Genomic DNA, 19458 nt, shown 5'->3' with positions numbered 1-19458 from the left:
TGAAGAATGCTGAATATTTAAAAAAAAAAAAAGTTAAAGAAACTTTTGTACTTTTTACATATTTACTGAGGTGTTTTTTAAAATCCAAATATAAAAGCAGTTTTTATTCCTGATCCATAAGATATTGCTTGTCTACAAAATAATCCCTTTCTTGAAGGAAGTAAAAATTTTAACTATTATTCAGATGCACTGCTATCAAAAAGTCCTGATGTTGGTTCAAATTACTTTGAAGAAATAATGTTTCTAGGAAACAAAGACAGGATCTTGTCAACATTCACTATGCAATTGTTCAATGTTGTAGGAAACTGAATCACTTTTCAGAAAACAGAACAATTGAGGGCATTTTTAACCCTGAAATGGGTTCCTTAAATCATTCCTTAAATGGCATGAAATAGTAACAGGGAAATAGGACATACAAACTGTCTTCCCAACCCATTCAACAAATATTAATATTATCAGAAATTTATCCGAAGTAGATGAGATTAAGCACCAGAAAATCTCAAAGATCTGAAAAGTATGATCTATTTTGTGGCAAAACTTACATCCTAAACCCAAGCTTCAAGCAGCAATCACAGAGCAGTCTAAATGTTTACAAAGCATGCTAACTTTTCAAAACATTATAAAGGCAATTTCACCAAACCTTTCCATTTACTGTTCTCTTTGTGAGAATTGCCATTTGATACAATACTCAGTGGGTCAGAAAGAACTTTCTGAGTACAGCCAGAAAACAGTAAAAGGTAAACAGTTTAAACATTTCTTTTTGGTATACAATGGGTTCATCACACATAATCAGGAAATAAACCGTACTTGAGATTAAGAAACTACATTCATTTTAAAGCTCCTTATTCAGTATAACCCCACAGGGAAAAAAAAAAACCAAACCACAACTTCATTCAGCTAATATTCTTTTGGACTAAAGTTTAAAGGAGAAATTGTTTTGTTTCCATTAATTCAGATAAGAGATTTAATGAAGAGGTTTAAGTGCTAAGGTAAGAGGAGATGGCAGTATTATAAAATTTTCAAGGTTCATATTCTTCATCTCTTTTATAGATATTGGAAATTATTATTAGAATTTTGATTCAGATTTTCCTTTACAGTTTTCAAACTGAATATCCCTGTGTCAACTGACATACTAGAACATTTTCATGCTATCATGCGTAAATCCTGACTGAAACTTGGCAAAGAAATTTCTTTCTGACATCAGTGATGAGCAATGCTACCTTTAACATCATTACTTCAACGACTGTCTGGCACAGCAACTGAAAGCAACCCACAGAGGCAAGTCAGGGACACAGAGGCTGAGGGGAAGCTTAACACATTCTATGGGTTCTATGCTCCGAGGCATGCAATACTCACGTCCAATAGCTTCAATGAATATTAACCATGCAACCCATAATAGCAGTATGGTCCCATATTTCAGGTATTTGGAAATGTAAGTGCTCCCTCTTCTACATGGGGGGAGAAAAATAGCCAGCAACAATAACCAGGTACTACCTTCCTACTGAGGCACACATTCTTGCAGAGAAAGAGGCTGCCCATCATTTATCTAACTCCAAGATACATGGTCCATCTGAACAGTTATCCTGGATATCCTGTGAATGTCAGATATCCTTTCCCTGCTAAGTACTAGAGAGGTTACCTTCACATTCAACCACTCATACATTCAACACTGCCGAATGAAGAATTCAGGACACAGGCCCATCTGATTTCTGTCCCTGCTACAGACTGCAAATATTACAAGGACTCTAGAAGTAAAGTGAAAAGCAATTCTGGAAAAGGAAAAGTCAAGGCAAATCCACACTGGATTCACCTAATAAAAGAACAGAGGACCTGCCAGACTTGGGCACTGAGTAGCCTCTATGAGGAAAAGCTGGAGACACATGTTTTGATCAATTCCAAAGCCACTGCCAAAATAGCAGCATCTACTTTTAAGGAAAATAAGGCTAGGCTGACTAGGAAGCACAAAATGGTGAAATAGCTGCACGTTTATAATCCTCTAACATCAACTTTGCTAAATGGCCAGCATTTGCGTTTGGCAGGCTGGTTTTAGAGTCTTACTTACAACAGCCTAGCAAACTCCCAAGGGTCTCCACCTCTAGGGAGTAAGATTTAACACTGTTTGATATCAAGAGCCCACAAGGACAACCCCCCAAAGTGCTAAACTTGAACGATCCCAGCTTGCAATAGCTACTCACTCCAGGCTCCGAAAATCTCCCTGAAAATCTCCCTATGCTCACTGACAGCAGTTCTCACATTGTAAATCCTGACATATGTCTAATTCAGGGCCAGCACAAGAGGTCAACAGATGGTGTCTCAGACAAGGTCAGCAGACAGCTCTACTGATAGACAACATGACAAGGTTAACAAAAAGTGAATCAAAGAGGAACCCATCAAGATGTAGGATTAAAGAAAAAAAGAAAACACAATTGAAAGTGTTTTTATCAAACCTGAGAAGGGCTAAAGTACATTAATCTTACATTGTTATATTTATTGTAGCTGAGCACACAGCAACACAGAATGGCTTCTAGAAATCCTGCAAAAGGAACATCTAATTTCTCTTTGAATACCATTGCAGATATAAATCTTCCAAGATGTAAGTTTGACTACCGTCAACACTATCAGAATATTCCAATACAAGTTTACTTCCTTGTAAGTACAGATCTATATATAGCAACAGATGATGTGGGCATGTGAGACACCCATGGAGCTCATTTCAAAACAGGTTGAGAAATTTTCCATCTCACACCTCTGCTCTTCCCTCAAAGACATCAAGCTTTTGTATGGGTGTTCGGCACATATTCAACAGCTTATAGACAGCCACCAATAATTTTATTTTCTTACCTATTTTTTCTGGTAGCTGGACCAGAAAAATATTACCATGTCAATTAATCAATTGGCTAAAAGTGACAGATGCAAGAAATACAACTATAAACTGATTCTACAGTACAACATTTTATTTTAAAAACAACCACTTTTTAATGGACAAAAAGCACATCTCATTTTTGCTAGTTTCAAATTTACTCATTTTGGCTTTAGTGCAAAAAGTAACTTTACTTTCAGCAGCAAAAAATTGCAGGAGAATACAGCACCAAAAAAAAAAAAAATGCAAACACTATTTTTTTCCTCTACAAATAATGTTTAATAGGTCCTTCGTAGCATTGGAGGTCATCCCATCACACCATAGTGCTCCAGCGCACACATTCTTAATGTCTCCTCTTTCCCAACAGGGGAGACATTAAAAATGCTTCAGCACAAAACAATCTCTGTCCTGTAAAGATTATCATCTTGTGAAGTACCTGGTCCATCCTGTTAAAACTAAATGACAGGCATTTCTTTAAAAAGCTTATAGAAGAGGGGAAAATAAGTCAGCTGCCTCCCAGGAAGAAGAAAAAAGGTGTCCACCTTCTATGTAGCTGTATCCCTCAGCACTTTACTAGTCACTCCCTGGCCAAAGCCATAATTCAATTAAATATCAAGCACATTAAAAACCATTACATTCCATCCGGACTTAAAAACTCCACCTGTTTTACTAGGACTTAAAACTCCACCTGCTGGGACAGATGCCTAGAGAGGCTCTAGAGACTCCATCTTTGGAGACATTTACATCCCAGGCAGACACAGTTCTGGCTGACACTGCTTGCACAGGCAGGTCAGACTCGATAAGCTTAAAAGGTTCCTCCCAAGCTTGACCCTTCTACAATTCTTTGATAATACAAAGAAAACCACTAATTAAAAGACAGCGTATTAAAATGTTTTACTTCTGACTGACCAAAACCAAGGCTGAACAAATATTTTGTTAGAAAAAATACAAAGCTGTCATCTCCCCAACTCCCTCAAAGATATTTGAAAAGGAGCCCTCAGTTTCAGTGACCAGACATTTTCACTCTCAGTAAGAATCAAGTCATTCTTTTCTACTATTTCTGCATATTTGCACAAAATTAGTAGGAGGGATGACTGGAAGTTGGCACAAGATGCTTTAGTCACTTGTAGTAGTTGACATCTCTTAAAATGTACTCCTCCACAGGCCAAAGAGGGAGAAGAGGTCTGTGCTCCTCCATAATAGTCAAAAGACACAGGCACAGCCTCAGAAACACACAAACTTCCCATCTGGACCACCACAAAACTGGTCAAATGTCCCATACAGGGGCCTCCAGTGGGCTTTTACCCCTCAACACCCAGGCCCAGCTCTCCATGACAAAGCGCCTCACCTTCCAAGCCAGCCAGGTAGGAACACAGGCCAAGAAAATCCTACTCATCTTAAGCCAAAGGAGCGTCTCAAAAGGCCTGTCAGCAGGAAGTGCTGTCTGGGCAGCTTCACCACAACAAATGCTGGGGCACAGCAGCCCGAAGGCACTGAGGGTGTGTGAGGGCTGCAGGCCCCAGGAGCCAGAGGCTGAGGAGATGGGCACAGGCCCGGAGCCCTCCGAGAGGGACAGCAGCACCAACCCCGCTTGTCTGGGAGCCTGAGAGGGACAGCAGCACCAACCCCGCTTGTCTGGGAGCCTGAGAGGGACAGCAGCACCAACCCTGCTTGTCTGGGAGCCTGAGAGGGACAGCAGCACCGACCCCGCTTGTCTGGGAGCCTGAGAGGGACAGCAGCACCGACCCCGCTTGTCTGGGAGCCTGAGAGGGACAGCAGCACCGACCCCGCTTGTCTGGGAGCCCAGCAGAGGGACAGCAGCACCAACCCCGCTTGTCTGGGAGCCTGAGAGGGACAGCAGCACCGACCCCGCTTGTCTGGGAGCCCAGCAGAGGGACAGCAGCACCAACCCCGCTTGTCTGGGAGCCTGAGAGGGACAGCAGCACCGACCCCGCTTGTCTGGGAGCCCAGCAGAGGGACAGCAGCACCAACCCCGCTTGTCTGGGAGCCTGAGAGGGACAGCAGCACCGACCCCGCTTGTCTGGGAGCCCAGCAGAGGGACAGCAGCACCAACCCTGCTTGTCTGGGAGCCCAGCAGAGGGACAGCAGCACTAACCCTGCTTGTCTGGGAGCCTGAGAGGGACAGCAGCACCAACCCTGCTTGTCTGGGAGCCTGAGAGGGACAGCAGCACCAACCCTGCTTGTCTGGGAGCCTGAGAGGGACAGCAGCACCGACCCCGCTTGTCTGGGAGCCCAGCAGAGGGACAGCAGCACCGACCCCGCTTGTCTGGAAGCCCAGCAGAGGGACAGCAGCACCAACCCCGCTTGTCTGGGAGCCCAGCAGAGGGAGGGACAGCAGCACCAACCCTGCTTGTCTGGGAGCCCAGCAGAGGGACAGCAGCTCCAGCCTGTGCCAAGCAGCTCTGCCAGCTCCAGGACAGCTCTCTGAGCCATCCGACCAAAACCAGGGACTCCACTCCAGACTGTTACCCCCAGACTTCAAACGGAGGTACAAGTTTTGGTTCAGTGTTAATTGAAGGAGATTCATCAATACTTCAGAGTTACTCATTTTAACTGGAAGGTGTGAGACCCATACCCCATACAGCTGAACCTTCACACACAGTACTCAAGCATTAAATGCAGACAAACATAAAAAGTGTTATACATTGCACAATATAGGAGTGCAAAAACTCTCCTACAGCATTAGGGACACCTTTGTCTCTGGATCAACACTAAAAATCCCACATGACAGAATTCACAGATGTCTTCTCCAGAGACTATTTCACAAGCCAATAGATTTTACACATCAATCATCCTATGAAAATTTGAGCAGAACCACTAAAGAAGAAATGACGGGATGACATCAACAGAGCAAACCAAATAAAATTCTTAAAGAAAAAAAAGAAAAAAACTGAACAAGCAATACTCCCAATGCTTCATACATTAAAACCAACAAAGAAGGTTGATAAATATTTTGCGGTCTACTTTGTGTCTGAAGATCTGACAAAAAGAGCAGCTGCTTTCAGTTTTTAAAATGTATCTATAATGTAGATCAAGTATCTAACATAACAAATACATGGCCTCAAATCGTAGCAAATAATTTCAAACTTCCAATGATGAAAAAATTCGGTAAGACTTTTTTTAAAATCAGTTCTTTTATTTAACAAAGGGCTTTTGAAAATCCTTTTAAGTCGTCCATACACGTTTCTGAAGCTATAAATCTTAGTACTGTCAGGAACACTACTTCTCTCAAGTGCTGAATATAACAGTACATATTTTTAATGTTTGAGAATTGTTACTAAATAATCTTCTATCCATTAACAACCAAACAATAATCCATAGAAAACATGTAAAGTATGCTTTTAGAAGTCCAGACGCTGTGATTGGATACACAGGGATGAAACAAAACAAGCACACATTAAAAATATACTTGCAATTAGATTAAATTCATTCTGTACAAAAACTGGAACTAGGAAAGAACCATGGCTATTTTTATTCATGTTTCCATTTTTGTTATAAAACGCATCTTCAAAATACACAAATGGTTTAGATATGTTTGATCTTGTAGCCACATCAATTCCTTAAGACTGTATCCCATCTCTATAACAATCACCTTGTGAAAGTGAAAGGAAAAAAGCCCTTTGTCTACTGATCACTCTTGTCTGAAAGGGCTCCTAAAATGCTACCTTTTAACAGACCTGATGTTATATCAGTCCTCTGTTAACTACTAAAGGCATATTTTCCAGTATACCTTTGCTATATTTTTCCTATTTATTACCAAGACTTAAAAAACATGAGAATACCATAAAAATTGATTGTTTAAAAATCATAGCAGTTCTGAATATCACTTCATTGATTCTTCTCATCTTTCCACACTTCAACTTACCTCAGATCCTGAGGAAATCTGATTCTGGCCTGGCTGATTCTGAAGGTGACCAGCACTTCTCTCTGTCAGAGAATCCACTGCATTGTCATCCTGTTCAACCATTTCCATGGTCATCAGTCTAAAAGTAAGTACATACACATTTAAATAACTCATTACAGGGAGATATATCAGGCAGCTAGGGAGAATAATTCCAAACTATTCTATATTTGGCGCAGACAGAAAATAAATATGTTTCTGTCGAAATGAAGTCCTTTCTTCATTCCCCTGTATTAAAATATTCACTCATATAGCCAGGAGCTCTAAAACAAGTATTTTGGAAAGCTGCAGGGAGAGGCAGTTCTGGAGATAGTTCTCAGAGAGGGACAAGCAGAGTCCCAGGGTCCCATGCAGTGCTGGTCCCTTCAGCCTCATGGGCTGCTACAGCCCTCTTGAACCTTCCAAGATGCCTATTCCCTCCCTGCCGGCATCTACACTTAAATTGTCTGTAAACTACTCCTGGCTCTGGAGCCACAACAATTCTTCTCACTTTACAGATTTAAAAGGATAGATTTCATTGAAAACTAAGAACTTGCTCACCCTCAATTTAAACTAAGAGTTTAAACTTCATAGAGTAAACTTCCAAATCTGCTACATATCTGCTATAGAAAAATGCAATTACCTGACAGCTCCTTTTCGATATTTCTTGGCACACTTAGTCATAACGGAAGGTGTGAGTTTTAAAACAAGAGCTTGGATCTCTTCGGCTCCCTTTCTCTCCTACCAAACCCTGCACTGAAGGTGCAACATTGAACAGGTGATGTCAAACATTGCCATGGCAACAGGTCAGTTTACAAACAGAACAGAGACAGGATAGGGTCAGGCAGAGGCAGGCAGGGCGCCCGGCAGGCACGCTCCCACCTACACCCTACTTACACAACCACTGACAGCCTCAAAAGGAAGACATGATATTAGTTGAGAGATTTAAGAGGCAGCAAATCTCGGCTCCCCAGGCTCAGTTTCCATAACTAGGGGATGACAAGGCTGGCTGAGGCCAAAGTTAAATTATTTCTGATAGTTACTTTGGTTTCTTCTCAGGACTTAGACTGAGAGATGCGAGAGGCAGGCAAGGACAGCTACCCACCTGACTCTGAGGCTCTGGAATTCAGTCCCTGTTACATTAAATCGAATTAAATGTAAAGCAAACTCCTTTTGTGGCATTATTTTACAGAACATTCCACAATTTTTGAAAAGAATAATTTTTATTAGTTTTTTAAAAATCAACATTTTGCCCAAAATAAAGGCATGAAAGTACGAAAAGATACCCAGTCGAATAATGGAGGGAAGCATATTTCTAGCTCATATGCCTCAAATGGTGCTCTAATGACCAGATTTAACAGTACTATAGCTAATGGTAGTGAAGCTGCAAAACAATTTAACATTTTATGGGTTAACATGAGTATTTCTGCTCAGAGAAGTTACATACTCTATGCCACTATCAATTCAGATTAGAATCATAGGGAGCTATTTTACAACTAAAATCTTTCTATGTTTTTCTCTTGCTAGTTACCACTAATTACCTTTTTGTTTAGATACAATCTAATTAAATATCTACTGAAATTCACCAAAGCCTAACAGCTCTGGGGAAACTGTTTTCACCAAGCTTTTCACCATAATTTTCTATAAGAAGATGTTACCTAATTAAAATATTCTGGGTTTATATATATGCAATATAACAACAATAATAAAGTAGGGAAAAAAAGTTTTTCCTTTGTAAACTAGGGTCACACATAAAGTCTCAAATATGAAAGGTTTATGTGGTTCATGTAAGAATAAGCTTCAGAATAGCTAACACACTAAGGAAGAATAAATAATGGCTAGGTTCTGGCAACATATTCATTGTAATCTCTTCTAAAGATGGGAATATAATCAGAATTAATTCACTTTATGAAAGCCCTGAAGTATTTTTGTATCCAGAGCCATCTGTCACAGAAAACTTATTGTTGAAAAAAACTACAAAAAACCAAAAACAAACAACCCAAGTACTTTTGTTTCCACTGAATGCATTTCATAGAAATTTTACCCAGAAAGTGTCATTTTTCATCTTGGAAAAAATTTTATTCCTTATTTTTAGCTTATTTTCTCACTGATTGCAGAACAGTATAAAAATATATTTACTTTTACTACTTTATCAGGATTTTTTCTCCCAAGATCTTTCATTTGCAGTGCTGCACTACATTAGCAAAAAGCTACAGAAAGAGCATCAGTGCAGCAGAATATCTAACAAAGTTATTCCTCATATTTTGCAAAATGCAGCTCAGAGAAAGGGGTGTATTTTTTTATTATTTATCTTTAATTAGAAAAATAACAGCAAGAACAATACATGTCAGTGGAGTGACAAACATAATTAAGATTTATGATATACTTGGAAAACTCCAGAATTTATATAGATTTTCCACCTATAATAGTGTATATTCTGACTCTCAATACAAATGATTGTTTAATTGAAATATTTAGTAGGGTGGAGTAAAGTCTGAAAATTTGACTGCCATAAAATGCAATCGCTACTCTGAAACACAGTAAAATACTTTTCCTAGATAAGCTCAAACCTGCTTCTTTTTGACAACCTCTGTGACCAAATAGTGACTTGACTTAAAACAACATCCAAATATAAAGATCCAATCACAGCCTAAAAAAAAAAAAAACAAAACAAAAATAATGAAGTATATGAGTAATTTTAAAAGATACACGAGCTATCTTGGCATAAAACTTCAGTGAGAATGATGACTTAAGACAAACCAGCACATTAGTATCACAGTTCAGACATGTTACAAGATTAGGACTGATAGACACAACCATGGGATCACTGAGCTGGCAGGAGCAGGTCAGCTGCAGTCATTTGAGCCCACAGGGTCAGTGGTGGCACAGTCACGCTGAGCTCTGCCAGTTCACGTGGGCTTGTACACAGCTCAAGACCAGGCATGCCAAGGAACTCCTGAATTTCAGACTAGGTTGTCACTGTCTTCAGAGCACTTTTATAACCTGAATTGTACAGGGGTTTTATTTCCTGTACTACATATCACGTCAACATGAATACATCAAAATTTTTAATACATTCAAACAAAAAACTGAGCAATACTATAATTATGCTTTTCTAAAACATCAGCAATACAGACTGTGGCATGAAACCGTCACTAATCCAATTCAGTAAACAGTTTCCACACATATCACACACAGTCTGCATTGCAAGCGGATTCTAACATATTCATTGCTATTAAGTTTCCAAGAAAGAAAAACAGAATTTTCCGCCAAGCCCTTAAAATCCTTTATAACAGTCTATCAGTAGCAGTACACATTACACTTAAAAGTTTACATAACCTTCCTTCTATTTTTAAAAGAATACTAAGCAAATAGTTTAAAGTGGTCTTGGGTCCTGTTTAAAATTACATTATGTTTTTCTTCATTGTATGACTCATTATATACAAGTTTTAGTCTTATACTCATTATTAATACATCTTTTTCTTATATTTTTTATCTTAGTTACTTACAAAGACTGAACAATAATTTCAAATACTAGTCTAGATTTTTAAATTAATACACAAGTTACACCTCTGCACACACATAAAAATGGGACTAAAATGGTCTTCCATAACGAAGCAAATATACCTGCTTCTTCCTACAACATTGCAAAGAGATCTTCAGGGTATGGCAGAAGTTTAACTCTTACCAAACTTGCAACATTTCAATATCTATAAGCACATGTTTACTGTAGTCACTGAGACTAATGGACAGCAGGTCAGTGATCAGTAGCAGATAAACACTGATTAAGATGATGCATACAGTGCCCATCAAAAGCTTCTTCAACTGTGATCAGATGAACCACCCCTGACAGGAGAAATGTGACAGATGGAATCAGTTGGAGGAAAACAGAAAGATCTTCCTAGAAAATTTGAAGCCATTTACAGCTAAAGGTGTGAATTCTTTTTATTTTTGCGCATAGGTAAGAGATGAAGAATAGCATCGCTAGCAAGACATTCTTTTGCAATAAAGAGCACAAGAAATCCTTTCACTCCTCCCAGTACTGCTGTTTGTCTGCATATCAATATAATATTTTATGTCTATTGGTGAAATTATACTGCAAAACCAGACTGCTACAGTATTTTGCGTAACTGGAAGTGCGTGACTGTCTAAATAAATACCCAGAGACATTTTTAAAAACAACTTTTTTATTTCAACCATCCTTTATACATCAGGAACTGCTAACAAATGTAGTTTGATATAAAGGAAATCAATTTTAAAGGGCTAAAAAATATGTTTCAGCCCTTGCTCCAAATCTCTTTGAAGTTTTTTCACAGAGGAGTTACTAGAAAGCAAGAATGTGAATTTACAAACACCTGTTTTGCATTTATTGATGACCCCACAGTGAGTGTGGAAACTCACAGAATACACTTGTTTCAGACATTGTGTTTTGTATCAGTTCTGTAATAACTGTTTTACCACCCTGGTGGCATGAAGGACACCAGCTCATAAGGTGAGCACAGGAGTCAGTCAATTAAAATGTGCAACAGTAAACAGACCCAAATTTGAAGCGCAAACTTTCAGTTTTCAGCATCACCAGGAGCTTCATCACTAAAGTTCTTGTGTCTCCTACACTCTTATTTCCCTATTTTCTTCCTCGAACATCTCAGCTAAACCCTAAACCCCAAAATCTTAAAACCCCAACGTCCCATTACTCTGAGCACAGGCAATGCTACCTGGCCACTCGGCACCTGCCACCCCAACCATGCTGACAGCGCAGTGCAGAGCCGGCTGTCAGCGGACACACGGTCCCCTCCAGACGGACCCAACCAGCCCCTGGGTAGGCCAGACGATCACTCAAGCATCAGCCCCCGTGGAATCACCTAACACGCGGTTGCGCTCAGCACCAAAACTGATGCTATCACACCAGTGGGGGATGCAGACAAAAGTTTCAAGCAAGACTTTAGACTCACGAAGCCCACTGTGATCCCTCCCCACTTGTTCTGACCCAGCTCCGAAAGCCCTGTGGGGCAAGGTTATAACCGGGAGTAACGGACCGAGGGGCAAACGCCACCGGGCACCCCCGCTCCACTCGGCCGGGGCAGCCCTGCGGAGACCCCAGGACGGGCCGTCCGGGGCGCTCTGCCCGCAGCGGGCAGGCGCTGCCCCCGCTCCGAGCCGCAACACCGGGCGAGCCGGCCCGGTGGCCCGAGCAAGCACTGGAGCCACCGCCTGCCGGAGCCCGGCGAGTGCCGTGGCTCCCGGACGGCAGCGGAGCCGGCGCTCCGCGCAGACCTTCCGGAATTCCCGGGAGGCGCAGCCGCCTCGGGGCCGCCCCGCAGCGCCGTGCGGGCTCTGCGCGGCCATCCCTAAGCGCAGCGCGCTCCCGGCTGCCGACGGGGACGCGCTCCCGCCGCCTCCCGCGCGCTCCCGCGGCGGAGCTGAGCCAAGCGCGGCACAGCGCCCCCCGCCTGCCCTGCCCGTCCCTGCCCTGCCCGGCCCGCCGCGCCGCCCGCTGCCCTCCGCGCTGCCCCGCTCCCGGCCCGCGGGGGGTCGGGCTGCGCGCACATGTGTCCCCGCCCCCTCCCACACTCACCCGCCGCCCTGTACGTGCTGCCCCCGTCACAGGGGGTGGGGGGGGACCGGGCCGGGCGGAGCCGCACGTCGTCCTCACGTCAGCGCTGATGCAGCCGCGCCGCCGCGGGGGCGCTGAGGAAATGGCGTCTGTGGGGCCTCCCAGCTCCAGCGGCCGCGGCAGGAGGCGGAGCCGCGCGCGGGCGGCGGTGCCGGGCGGCCGCGGGGCGCAACGGCCGCGGCGCTGACCAACCGCCGCCGCGGGGCCCCCGCCGGCGCCGCCCATTGGCCGGGGCGGGACGCGCCGCGGTGCGGGCGGGGCGGCCCCGCGCTGCCGGGGGCGGGGGCGGCCGGTAACAGCCGGGGCAGGGGCAGCCGCGGGCCCGCCGCGCTCCTGCGCCGCGCTGCGGGCGTGCGATAGCGGGGCGGCCGGGCCCCGCTGATAAGGGCGGTTGGCTGGGCTTCCCCGCAGGCTCCAGCCCTGGCTGTCCCCCTACTGACCTAGGGAAGGGACGCGGCACAACTCCCGGTTGTCCTCTGGGCGGTGCCGGAGCCCTGAGGGACACGGAAACCTGCCCAGAGGCCGCCCCGCCGAGGTGCTGCCCGCAGGTTGTTTTGTAATTCTGCTTAGTAAAAGCACGTTCCTTGCGTCAGACATTCGTGGTATGACATAGTATTTTACATTTATTTGGCTCAGTAAATCAGAAATTGCCAAGAGGCAACAAGCGGGAGGGACGTGCTTGTTTCCCCGCTCGCTTCCACGGGATTACGTGCAAATGTCCTGAGTCATGTTGGGTTTGTGCTGTAGGTGTGAGCACGTCCTTTGCCGGAAGCGCAGGGCCCGTCGGCTCAGGGTTAATAATGTTAAAATGCAATAAATGCGTAAGCCATAAACTTTGTTACTATGGGTGTTTGAACATCGTATGTCTTATTGCTGATCAGTATTTTACAAAGTAGTGTGACAAGGGGATTATACTGCAGTAAATTTTAAATTGGATGTGTATACATCACTACACGTATATTCTGAAATTACATAATGTAACTTCAGAACTAAACCCATTTTTATGGTTTAGGTTTGTTCTTTTTTTTTTTTCCTTGTGAGAATCTACTGAGTGTGCTAAATAAAAATGAAAAATCTAAGTTAATGTCACATAACTCATTGTGATTGAAGAATTGGAGGATGTGTGTGTCAGGATTGGTGATAGGTCTACACAGGTCAAACACTCAGTCTTATTCATGGCATAGAGAGAACCTACGTATTGATTTCCTGTGTTTTTTTAAAAAACAAATAACTCTTATCTCTGACTTCATAAGAGATGACTCATATTTATTTGCAAAAGTTTTGCCTTTAAGCATTTAGTTTTTTAATTTGCTTCACAGGACTTATTTAACACCGCTATCTAAATTGCAATGTAGTGGAAAAAATACAGAATCTTCAAATATCACTATTGCTTGTGCAAGTTTTCAGTTTTCATCCTACATTTCCTTTGTTGAAATATCGAACACCCCCTTCCTGCTTTGAGTTCTGTTTCCCTCCCTTTGTTTTTGTATATATATTATGTGTCTGTTCTGGGTTTTTAAATAGGAATTTCTCTTCCCATAATTAATTCTGGTTTAAGATCTCACCCATTACGTACACTATTGTTATGCTCATTCATTAAAAGATATGTTTTCTCTTGTCAATTAAAAATATTTGTTAGACTAGTAAGACAATCAAATGAACTGGCAAGTGTTAAACTACTGAGAATTACTCTGCTGAAACCTTTGGAAGAAATTCCAGTTTTGCCTTGTATACTCAAAAAGCCAGAAATGGCTCTTAGGATATTAGCAGCACCTCAAAAATATTTTTGAAAGTAGAAGTCTTAGTACAAGCAGGTAGAAATTTCAAATGAGAGTGTTAAATAATGGAAACCACTGGAGTGAGTTACCTGTAAACAAACAGAATTTCCATGAACTCTTAGGGCCTGGATTTGGACAAAGAGTTATTTTTTATTAGTTTTCAAGTAAGCCATAAATGCTTTGAAATGTTTAACTAAGAATTACTACTATTTATACCACTTCTCTCATAATGAACTGTATCAGAGGTGTAAGAGCCAGAGTGCCCTAAACCTTGGCAATACCAAGATGACTAACCAGATTTGGCTCATGACGCAGCTCTCTGAAGCCGGGGGTCTGGAAGAGGAAGGGAATGAAAAGAGCCTTGTGTTGTGTTCTTACTGCAGCAGGGCAGGGGTACCGTGTTTGTTATGTGAGGCCAGACCAACCTGTGCCACAAAAGTGCTCACTTTGACTAAAAACAGTTCTCCTTCAATTGGGAACAATGCCTGATGTGAACCCATTTAATTTCAAATGCTGAGACCAAAAGCAATCCATAAGAAGGCCACACAAGTCAGAATTTGTTATGATTTTCATCATTTATGGAAGAACATAAACTTGAAATCCAGACTCTTTGCTGCTGTCAGAATGACTGCCTGAGTCATCTTTTCTCTCAATCTCAAAATGTCCATTGTTTTTTGTTGTTGTTTTTTTTTTAAACTTTGGTGGGCAGAGCCATTAAGTTTCTTTCAACCTGGATCAATTCTTAAGTCTGATCACACAGAGAGAGGTAGGACCTTAACCAGGGAGGGTAATAGATGAACAGGGTGTTGGAGCAACTTTGTCTGGCACCAAAAAGAAACATGGTGCTGTTTGCAGAGAACTTAAATATTTCACCAGTGCACATTACATCAGTAGGAGTGCTATCTGTGTAATTTTCAGACAACTGATTCCACATATGGATCTCACAGCTATCTTTTAAATCGATTTTTTTAAAGGGGATTGAAGAATCTTGTGCATTTCAGCTCTAGTCTTATGAAACACCTGTTTAGTTTTCTTGTATTGTCTTGGCATAAACAATTACAGCAAAATGATATGCTACCTAGTTTGGTTGTCAATTTCTCTTTAATTAGAATCCAGACATCTGAAGTTAATACAGGTAAAACTGACAGAAAAATAGACTGGTATCCTAATGGAAATAATAGTGATACTTACTGATTAATAATTTCACCACAGGTCCCCTCATGGACCACTCTAATTTCAGCTGATCGTTGAATAACCCTACCTCTACTCTTTCATTGCCTGCAAGGAAATAGTGGGACAAGTGCAGAACTTGCAGCGTGGTCACAGGAAAGTGCAGGCAACACACAGCCACTGTTTTCACAATTTGTTTTGTGAATGTGATGAAAGTCAGAAATAGCCAATATCTGCATGCTGCAGCAGAATCCTGATCAGTCTGAAACAGAGAACAGATTAGGCAAGAAGTACACTTTAATGAGTATAAAAAAGAAGACTAATAATTTATTTTACCTATTCTTTTCTAAATTCCTAGCTATGCAAGAAAAATATGAATTTCCATTGGCTCACAAATAGAACCAGAAATGGCACACCCTTAGAAAGGCAAACATTGAAGAACGTTGTAAAAGGTAAAAGCTTTGTAAATATTTTTTTAATGTATACAGTTTTAATAGTTACACATCTGTAGAATTATAAATATTTCGTAATCTCTCCTTCTCTAAACTATGTCAAGTTGGAAATAAAATTGAGTAGTACGAGTAGTACAAGAGCAAATTGATGATCCTTTTATTCTTATTATTTGCTACTGCCCATCACTGGAACCTCTGAAAACCAATACTGTCTAAATTAGTGTTATGCTAAGGCACTGCCTTGACTTTTGTGGTTTGTATAAGCCAGAAGCACAGGAAGGAATAGCCTTGAGGAGTCCCAGGTCTGGCTTAGTGAGAAATTGGCCTAACAGCTGTGAGGCTTTGCAGTGTACCTCAGCTAGCTCTACTTTGCCTTGTGTCATGTAAACAATAGGCTTTATTTGAAAGGGTTGGATGTTATTATTGGTGAAGGGGGTATCAAGTACTATTCTAGGTCCATTTTTTAAATTATTATTACTTTCATTTTCTTGGGTTTGTAATGATTTGATTTTGGATAATAAGTTGCAGTAATGTTACAATATTTTACACTACAAATATGAAATACAACATTTTAAGATGGTTTGTTTGTGTTCATTTTGTTTGCCTTTTTTTTTTTTACTTTTTTTAAGATTTGTAATAAGAAATTGAAATTTATAAATACAAAACAGATATCCCAAGTCATATGCTACTGTCTGATATGTCCTGCAGTTTGAAAGGAGGTACTTACTGATGCACCAAAACATAGCAAAAGCAAATCAGAGTACACTAGCAGCTAAACTGTGATCACTTTATTCATCACTGCTTGAACAACCACACAAACAAACTAACTGTTTTCTAATCTACTGGTCCTAGGTCAGGTCTCCAGCACTGTTGTCTCCCCACATGCTGAAGCCAGAACAACCAAAACAATGGAGAAACCTATAGGCTGACAAATAACTTGACATTGTGTAAATTGCTGCATTCTCATTTGTTGTATATTCATTTCATGTGAGAAATTATTATAATGGGAAAATAACATTTTGACTAGGGAACAATGTAAGGCATCTGAAATGTTAAAAGAATTGACTAGTGACTTCAAGACATATACATAATGATATTTCTGTTGCAGCAGAAAAAAAAGGTAACTTAGATCTACTACATGAAATTTTAATTTCCTGTGCTGAACCATGAACTTTACTTATATAATACCTTCCTCATAACATGAATATAATATGTACTTCACAGTATTCATAACCATTTACAATTTATTGCTGTTTGTAGATCTTGGACTTTTCAGATGAAAAGTACCAGATTTGTATAAAGCATTATTTTGTACTTATAGCATGAATATTAAATTTCCAAATAACTGCTCGAGTTATATTTAAAATTTAAATACATAAAACTTTACAATTAAAAGTTTTCTTAATAGGTTGTGTTAAAAGAAGCACACAGAAAACAGTTTGTAGTTGAATGTGAATACACTGTGCCTCAGGAATATGGATATCCCAAACAGTTGGCATACACTTGTGCCTTGACAAGGATGTATCCTGTAAGGCAGTGCAGGAATGTGGCCAGCACTAATAGGACATTGAGGAACTACCTCACACAAAGGTGAATGACATCAAACATTCAGACAATGCAGTAAAAGTCAAACACATACAAAGAGTTCATAATTATGAAAAATATTCAATTAAAAATATATATATTTAAAGAATTTGCATTTAGTTTACACAGTGACTGTAGACTAGATTTTCTAGCAACTGTAGGTTGTTTTTGATGGGGGAGCAGATTGTTTTGGTGGTGGTAAATGGTTGTAAATAACAGTGAAGAGCAAGAATGAAGAATATAAAATAAAAAGCAAAAGCTGCTGAATAAATGGAGCAAGGTAAAGGTGTCTGGGAGCTATAAAGGGAAGAGTTACAAGTGAAAAATAACTAAATGGAAGAGTATTCTGTATAACAGAAGATTGTCAGGCTATTTGCAATGTGTTTATGTGAGAGAGCTTCTGTATTTCTTTCATGTCAAGAATTGTTAGTTCTTAATCTACCAGTGATGCAGATAAATGGCTTAAGAAACATATTTTTCTGAAAAGGATATATCTTTCATCTAATGCTAGCTCAACTAATTTATCTCTTTGATGATGCTATTTTGCCAGCTAGTTTATTTATGAGCTGTTTTTTGTCATTCTATTTGTCTAGTACTTTTGCACATTACAGGAGGTTTCCATCTCCATTAAGTATGAAATGTGCTTTTTACTGGATCATTTGAAAGACAAATAGATATACTTTTATAAAATAATTTCTCAAGAAAACCCAAGGAAATGGAATGATGCCAAGTTTAATTTGGAAAATGACATGTTAGAAATGGGCACTAGACATGTCCCATTTATCACATTTTAGTACAGACAGATACTATTTGCTCTTTTTCCCTTTTATCTTTTTCTGGTAACAACAGCTCTGCAAATTCAACCTAGTCTCAACATTAAGTTATGCTGCCTAAGAGTCATCATCACTAGGGGTTCTGCAGTCACCAAGCTACAATGACATGAAAATAAATTGGTGCCTCTTTTTAATAATAGATGGGAAAAATTACATATGCAAATTTTTTCCAAGCAACCTTGGGGAAGGATAGAATAAATCTGGGAGTTGAACTAAGCACTTGATGGCCAACTAATAAATGTTGTTTGGGAGAGTTCAACTTCTGTTAATTTTCCTATTTCATGGACAAAAAGGTGTGGGTTTTATTAGTTGTATTTTATGTTGAGCAAGTTGAAATTCTTGAACTATTTTTTTAATCTATTCAGTGCTGCCATCTTGTGGTCAGGAGTGCAGCAAGCGTCTGCTTCCTAATGAAAATTAAAGGCGTTAAAGCAGATTAAATAATCATGCATTTTAAATTCTTCATAAACTTTAAAAAACATACAAGAATAATAATTAATTACTGCGTATTTTTATAATCACAAAAGACTTGTTCGGTTTATACATATATTTTGCACTTTACCACATGAAAGACAAATACCCACAATAAAAGTCTAGATGAAAAATAGCTATAATGAAATAAAGGTCCATTCCTGCTTTCATTTATCTTGTTTTCAAAAGCAAAATATTATTTTAAAAAATTGTATTATCTGCATCAATAATGCAGTAAAAAACTTAGTAAAAGTTGAATATAACATGAATGTAACATAAATAATCCAGACAATATTCTCATTTTCTACATGAAAAAGTAACATTTTTTTAGAGTATATTTTTAGAGTAACATGAATATGTTACTCTAAAAATATACTCTAAACATGAATATGTTACTCTAAAAATAGGATTTTAAATCAAAGACAAGAAGAGCAGATAGTAAGTGAAAGGCATTTGCAAATGACATGGGGAATGTGGATATTTAGTATCAGTTCAGACTGCAGTCTAAACCAGCTTTTAAATAAAGCAGTAGGTGGTATAGTGGCACATTAAATACAGCGTTTGTATTACCGTAGGGCTGTGGGATTCCTAGTTCTGTACCAGAATAATACAGTGTTAGTTGTAGCATCAACTTAAACAAAATAGACAGCTCCTTCCAAAAGAATTAATTACATAAGAGAAAAGAAAACAAGTTAATGCAAACAGAGAAACAGAAGTATCAGATAAGAGAAAACAAATGCATATATACAACAGGGAAATTCAGGAAATACTGCAATACTGGCTAGGACAGTGAGC

The 19458-nt window shown here is 40.3% G+C and overlaps 1 protein-coding gene across 7 annotated transcripts in view; it reads right to left on the bottom strand.

Annotated features, from left to right (window-relative positions):
* The window catches only part of CREM (cAMP responsive element modulator), a 35670-nt gene extending 23202 nt beyond the window's left edge, over positions 1–12468 (bottom strand). For 5 of the 7 annotated variants that reach the window (XM_084214852.1, XM_084214853.1, XM_084214855.1 and 2 more), the window contains exons 1-2: positions 7405–7482; positions 6747–6864 (exon numbers count right to left, since the gene is read on the bottom strand). In XM_084214852.1, coding sequence (XP_084070978.1) covers positions 6747–6864; positions 7405–7445 — 159 coding nt within the window. In that variant the 5' untranslated portion in view covers positions 7446–7482. Of the gene's footprint in view, positions 1–6746; positions 6865–7404; positions 7483–12336 lie in introns of those variants that run through there. The other 2 variants (XM_084214854.1, XM_084214858.1) reach the window with 1 other exon arrangement.
* Between the last annotated feature and the right edge of the window lie 6990 nt (positions 12469–19458).

The sequence above is a fragment of the Fringilla coelebs genome (assembly GCF_963513975.1).
Source record: "Fringilla coelebs genome assembly, chromosome: 1".
Classification (NCBI taxonomy): Eukaryota; Metazoa; Chordata; class Aves; order Passeriformes; family Fringillidae; genus Fringilla; species Fringilla coelebs.
The sequence above is the reverse complement of the archived record's forward strand: the minus strand, read 5'-3'. Positions and strand labels throughout refer to the sequence as shown.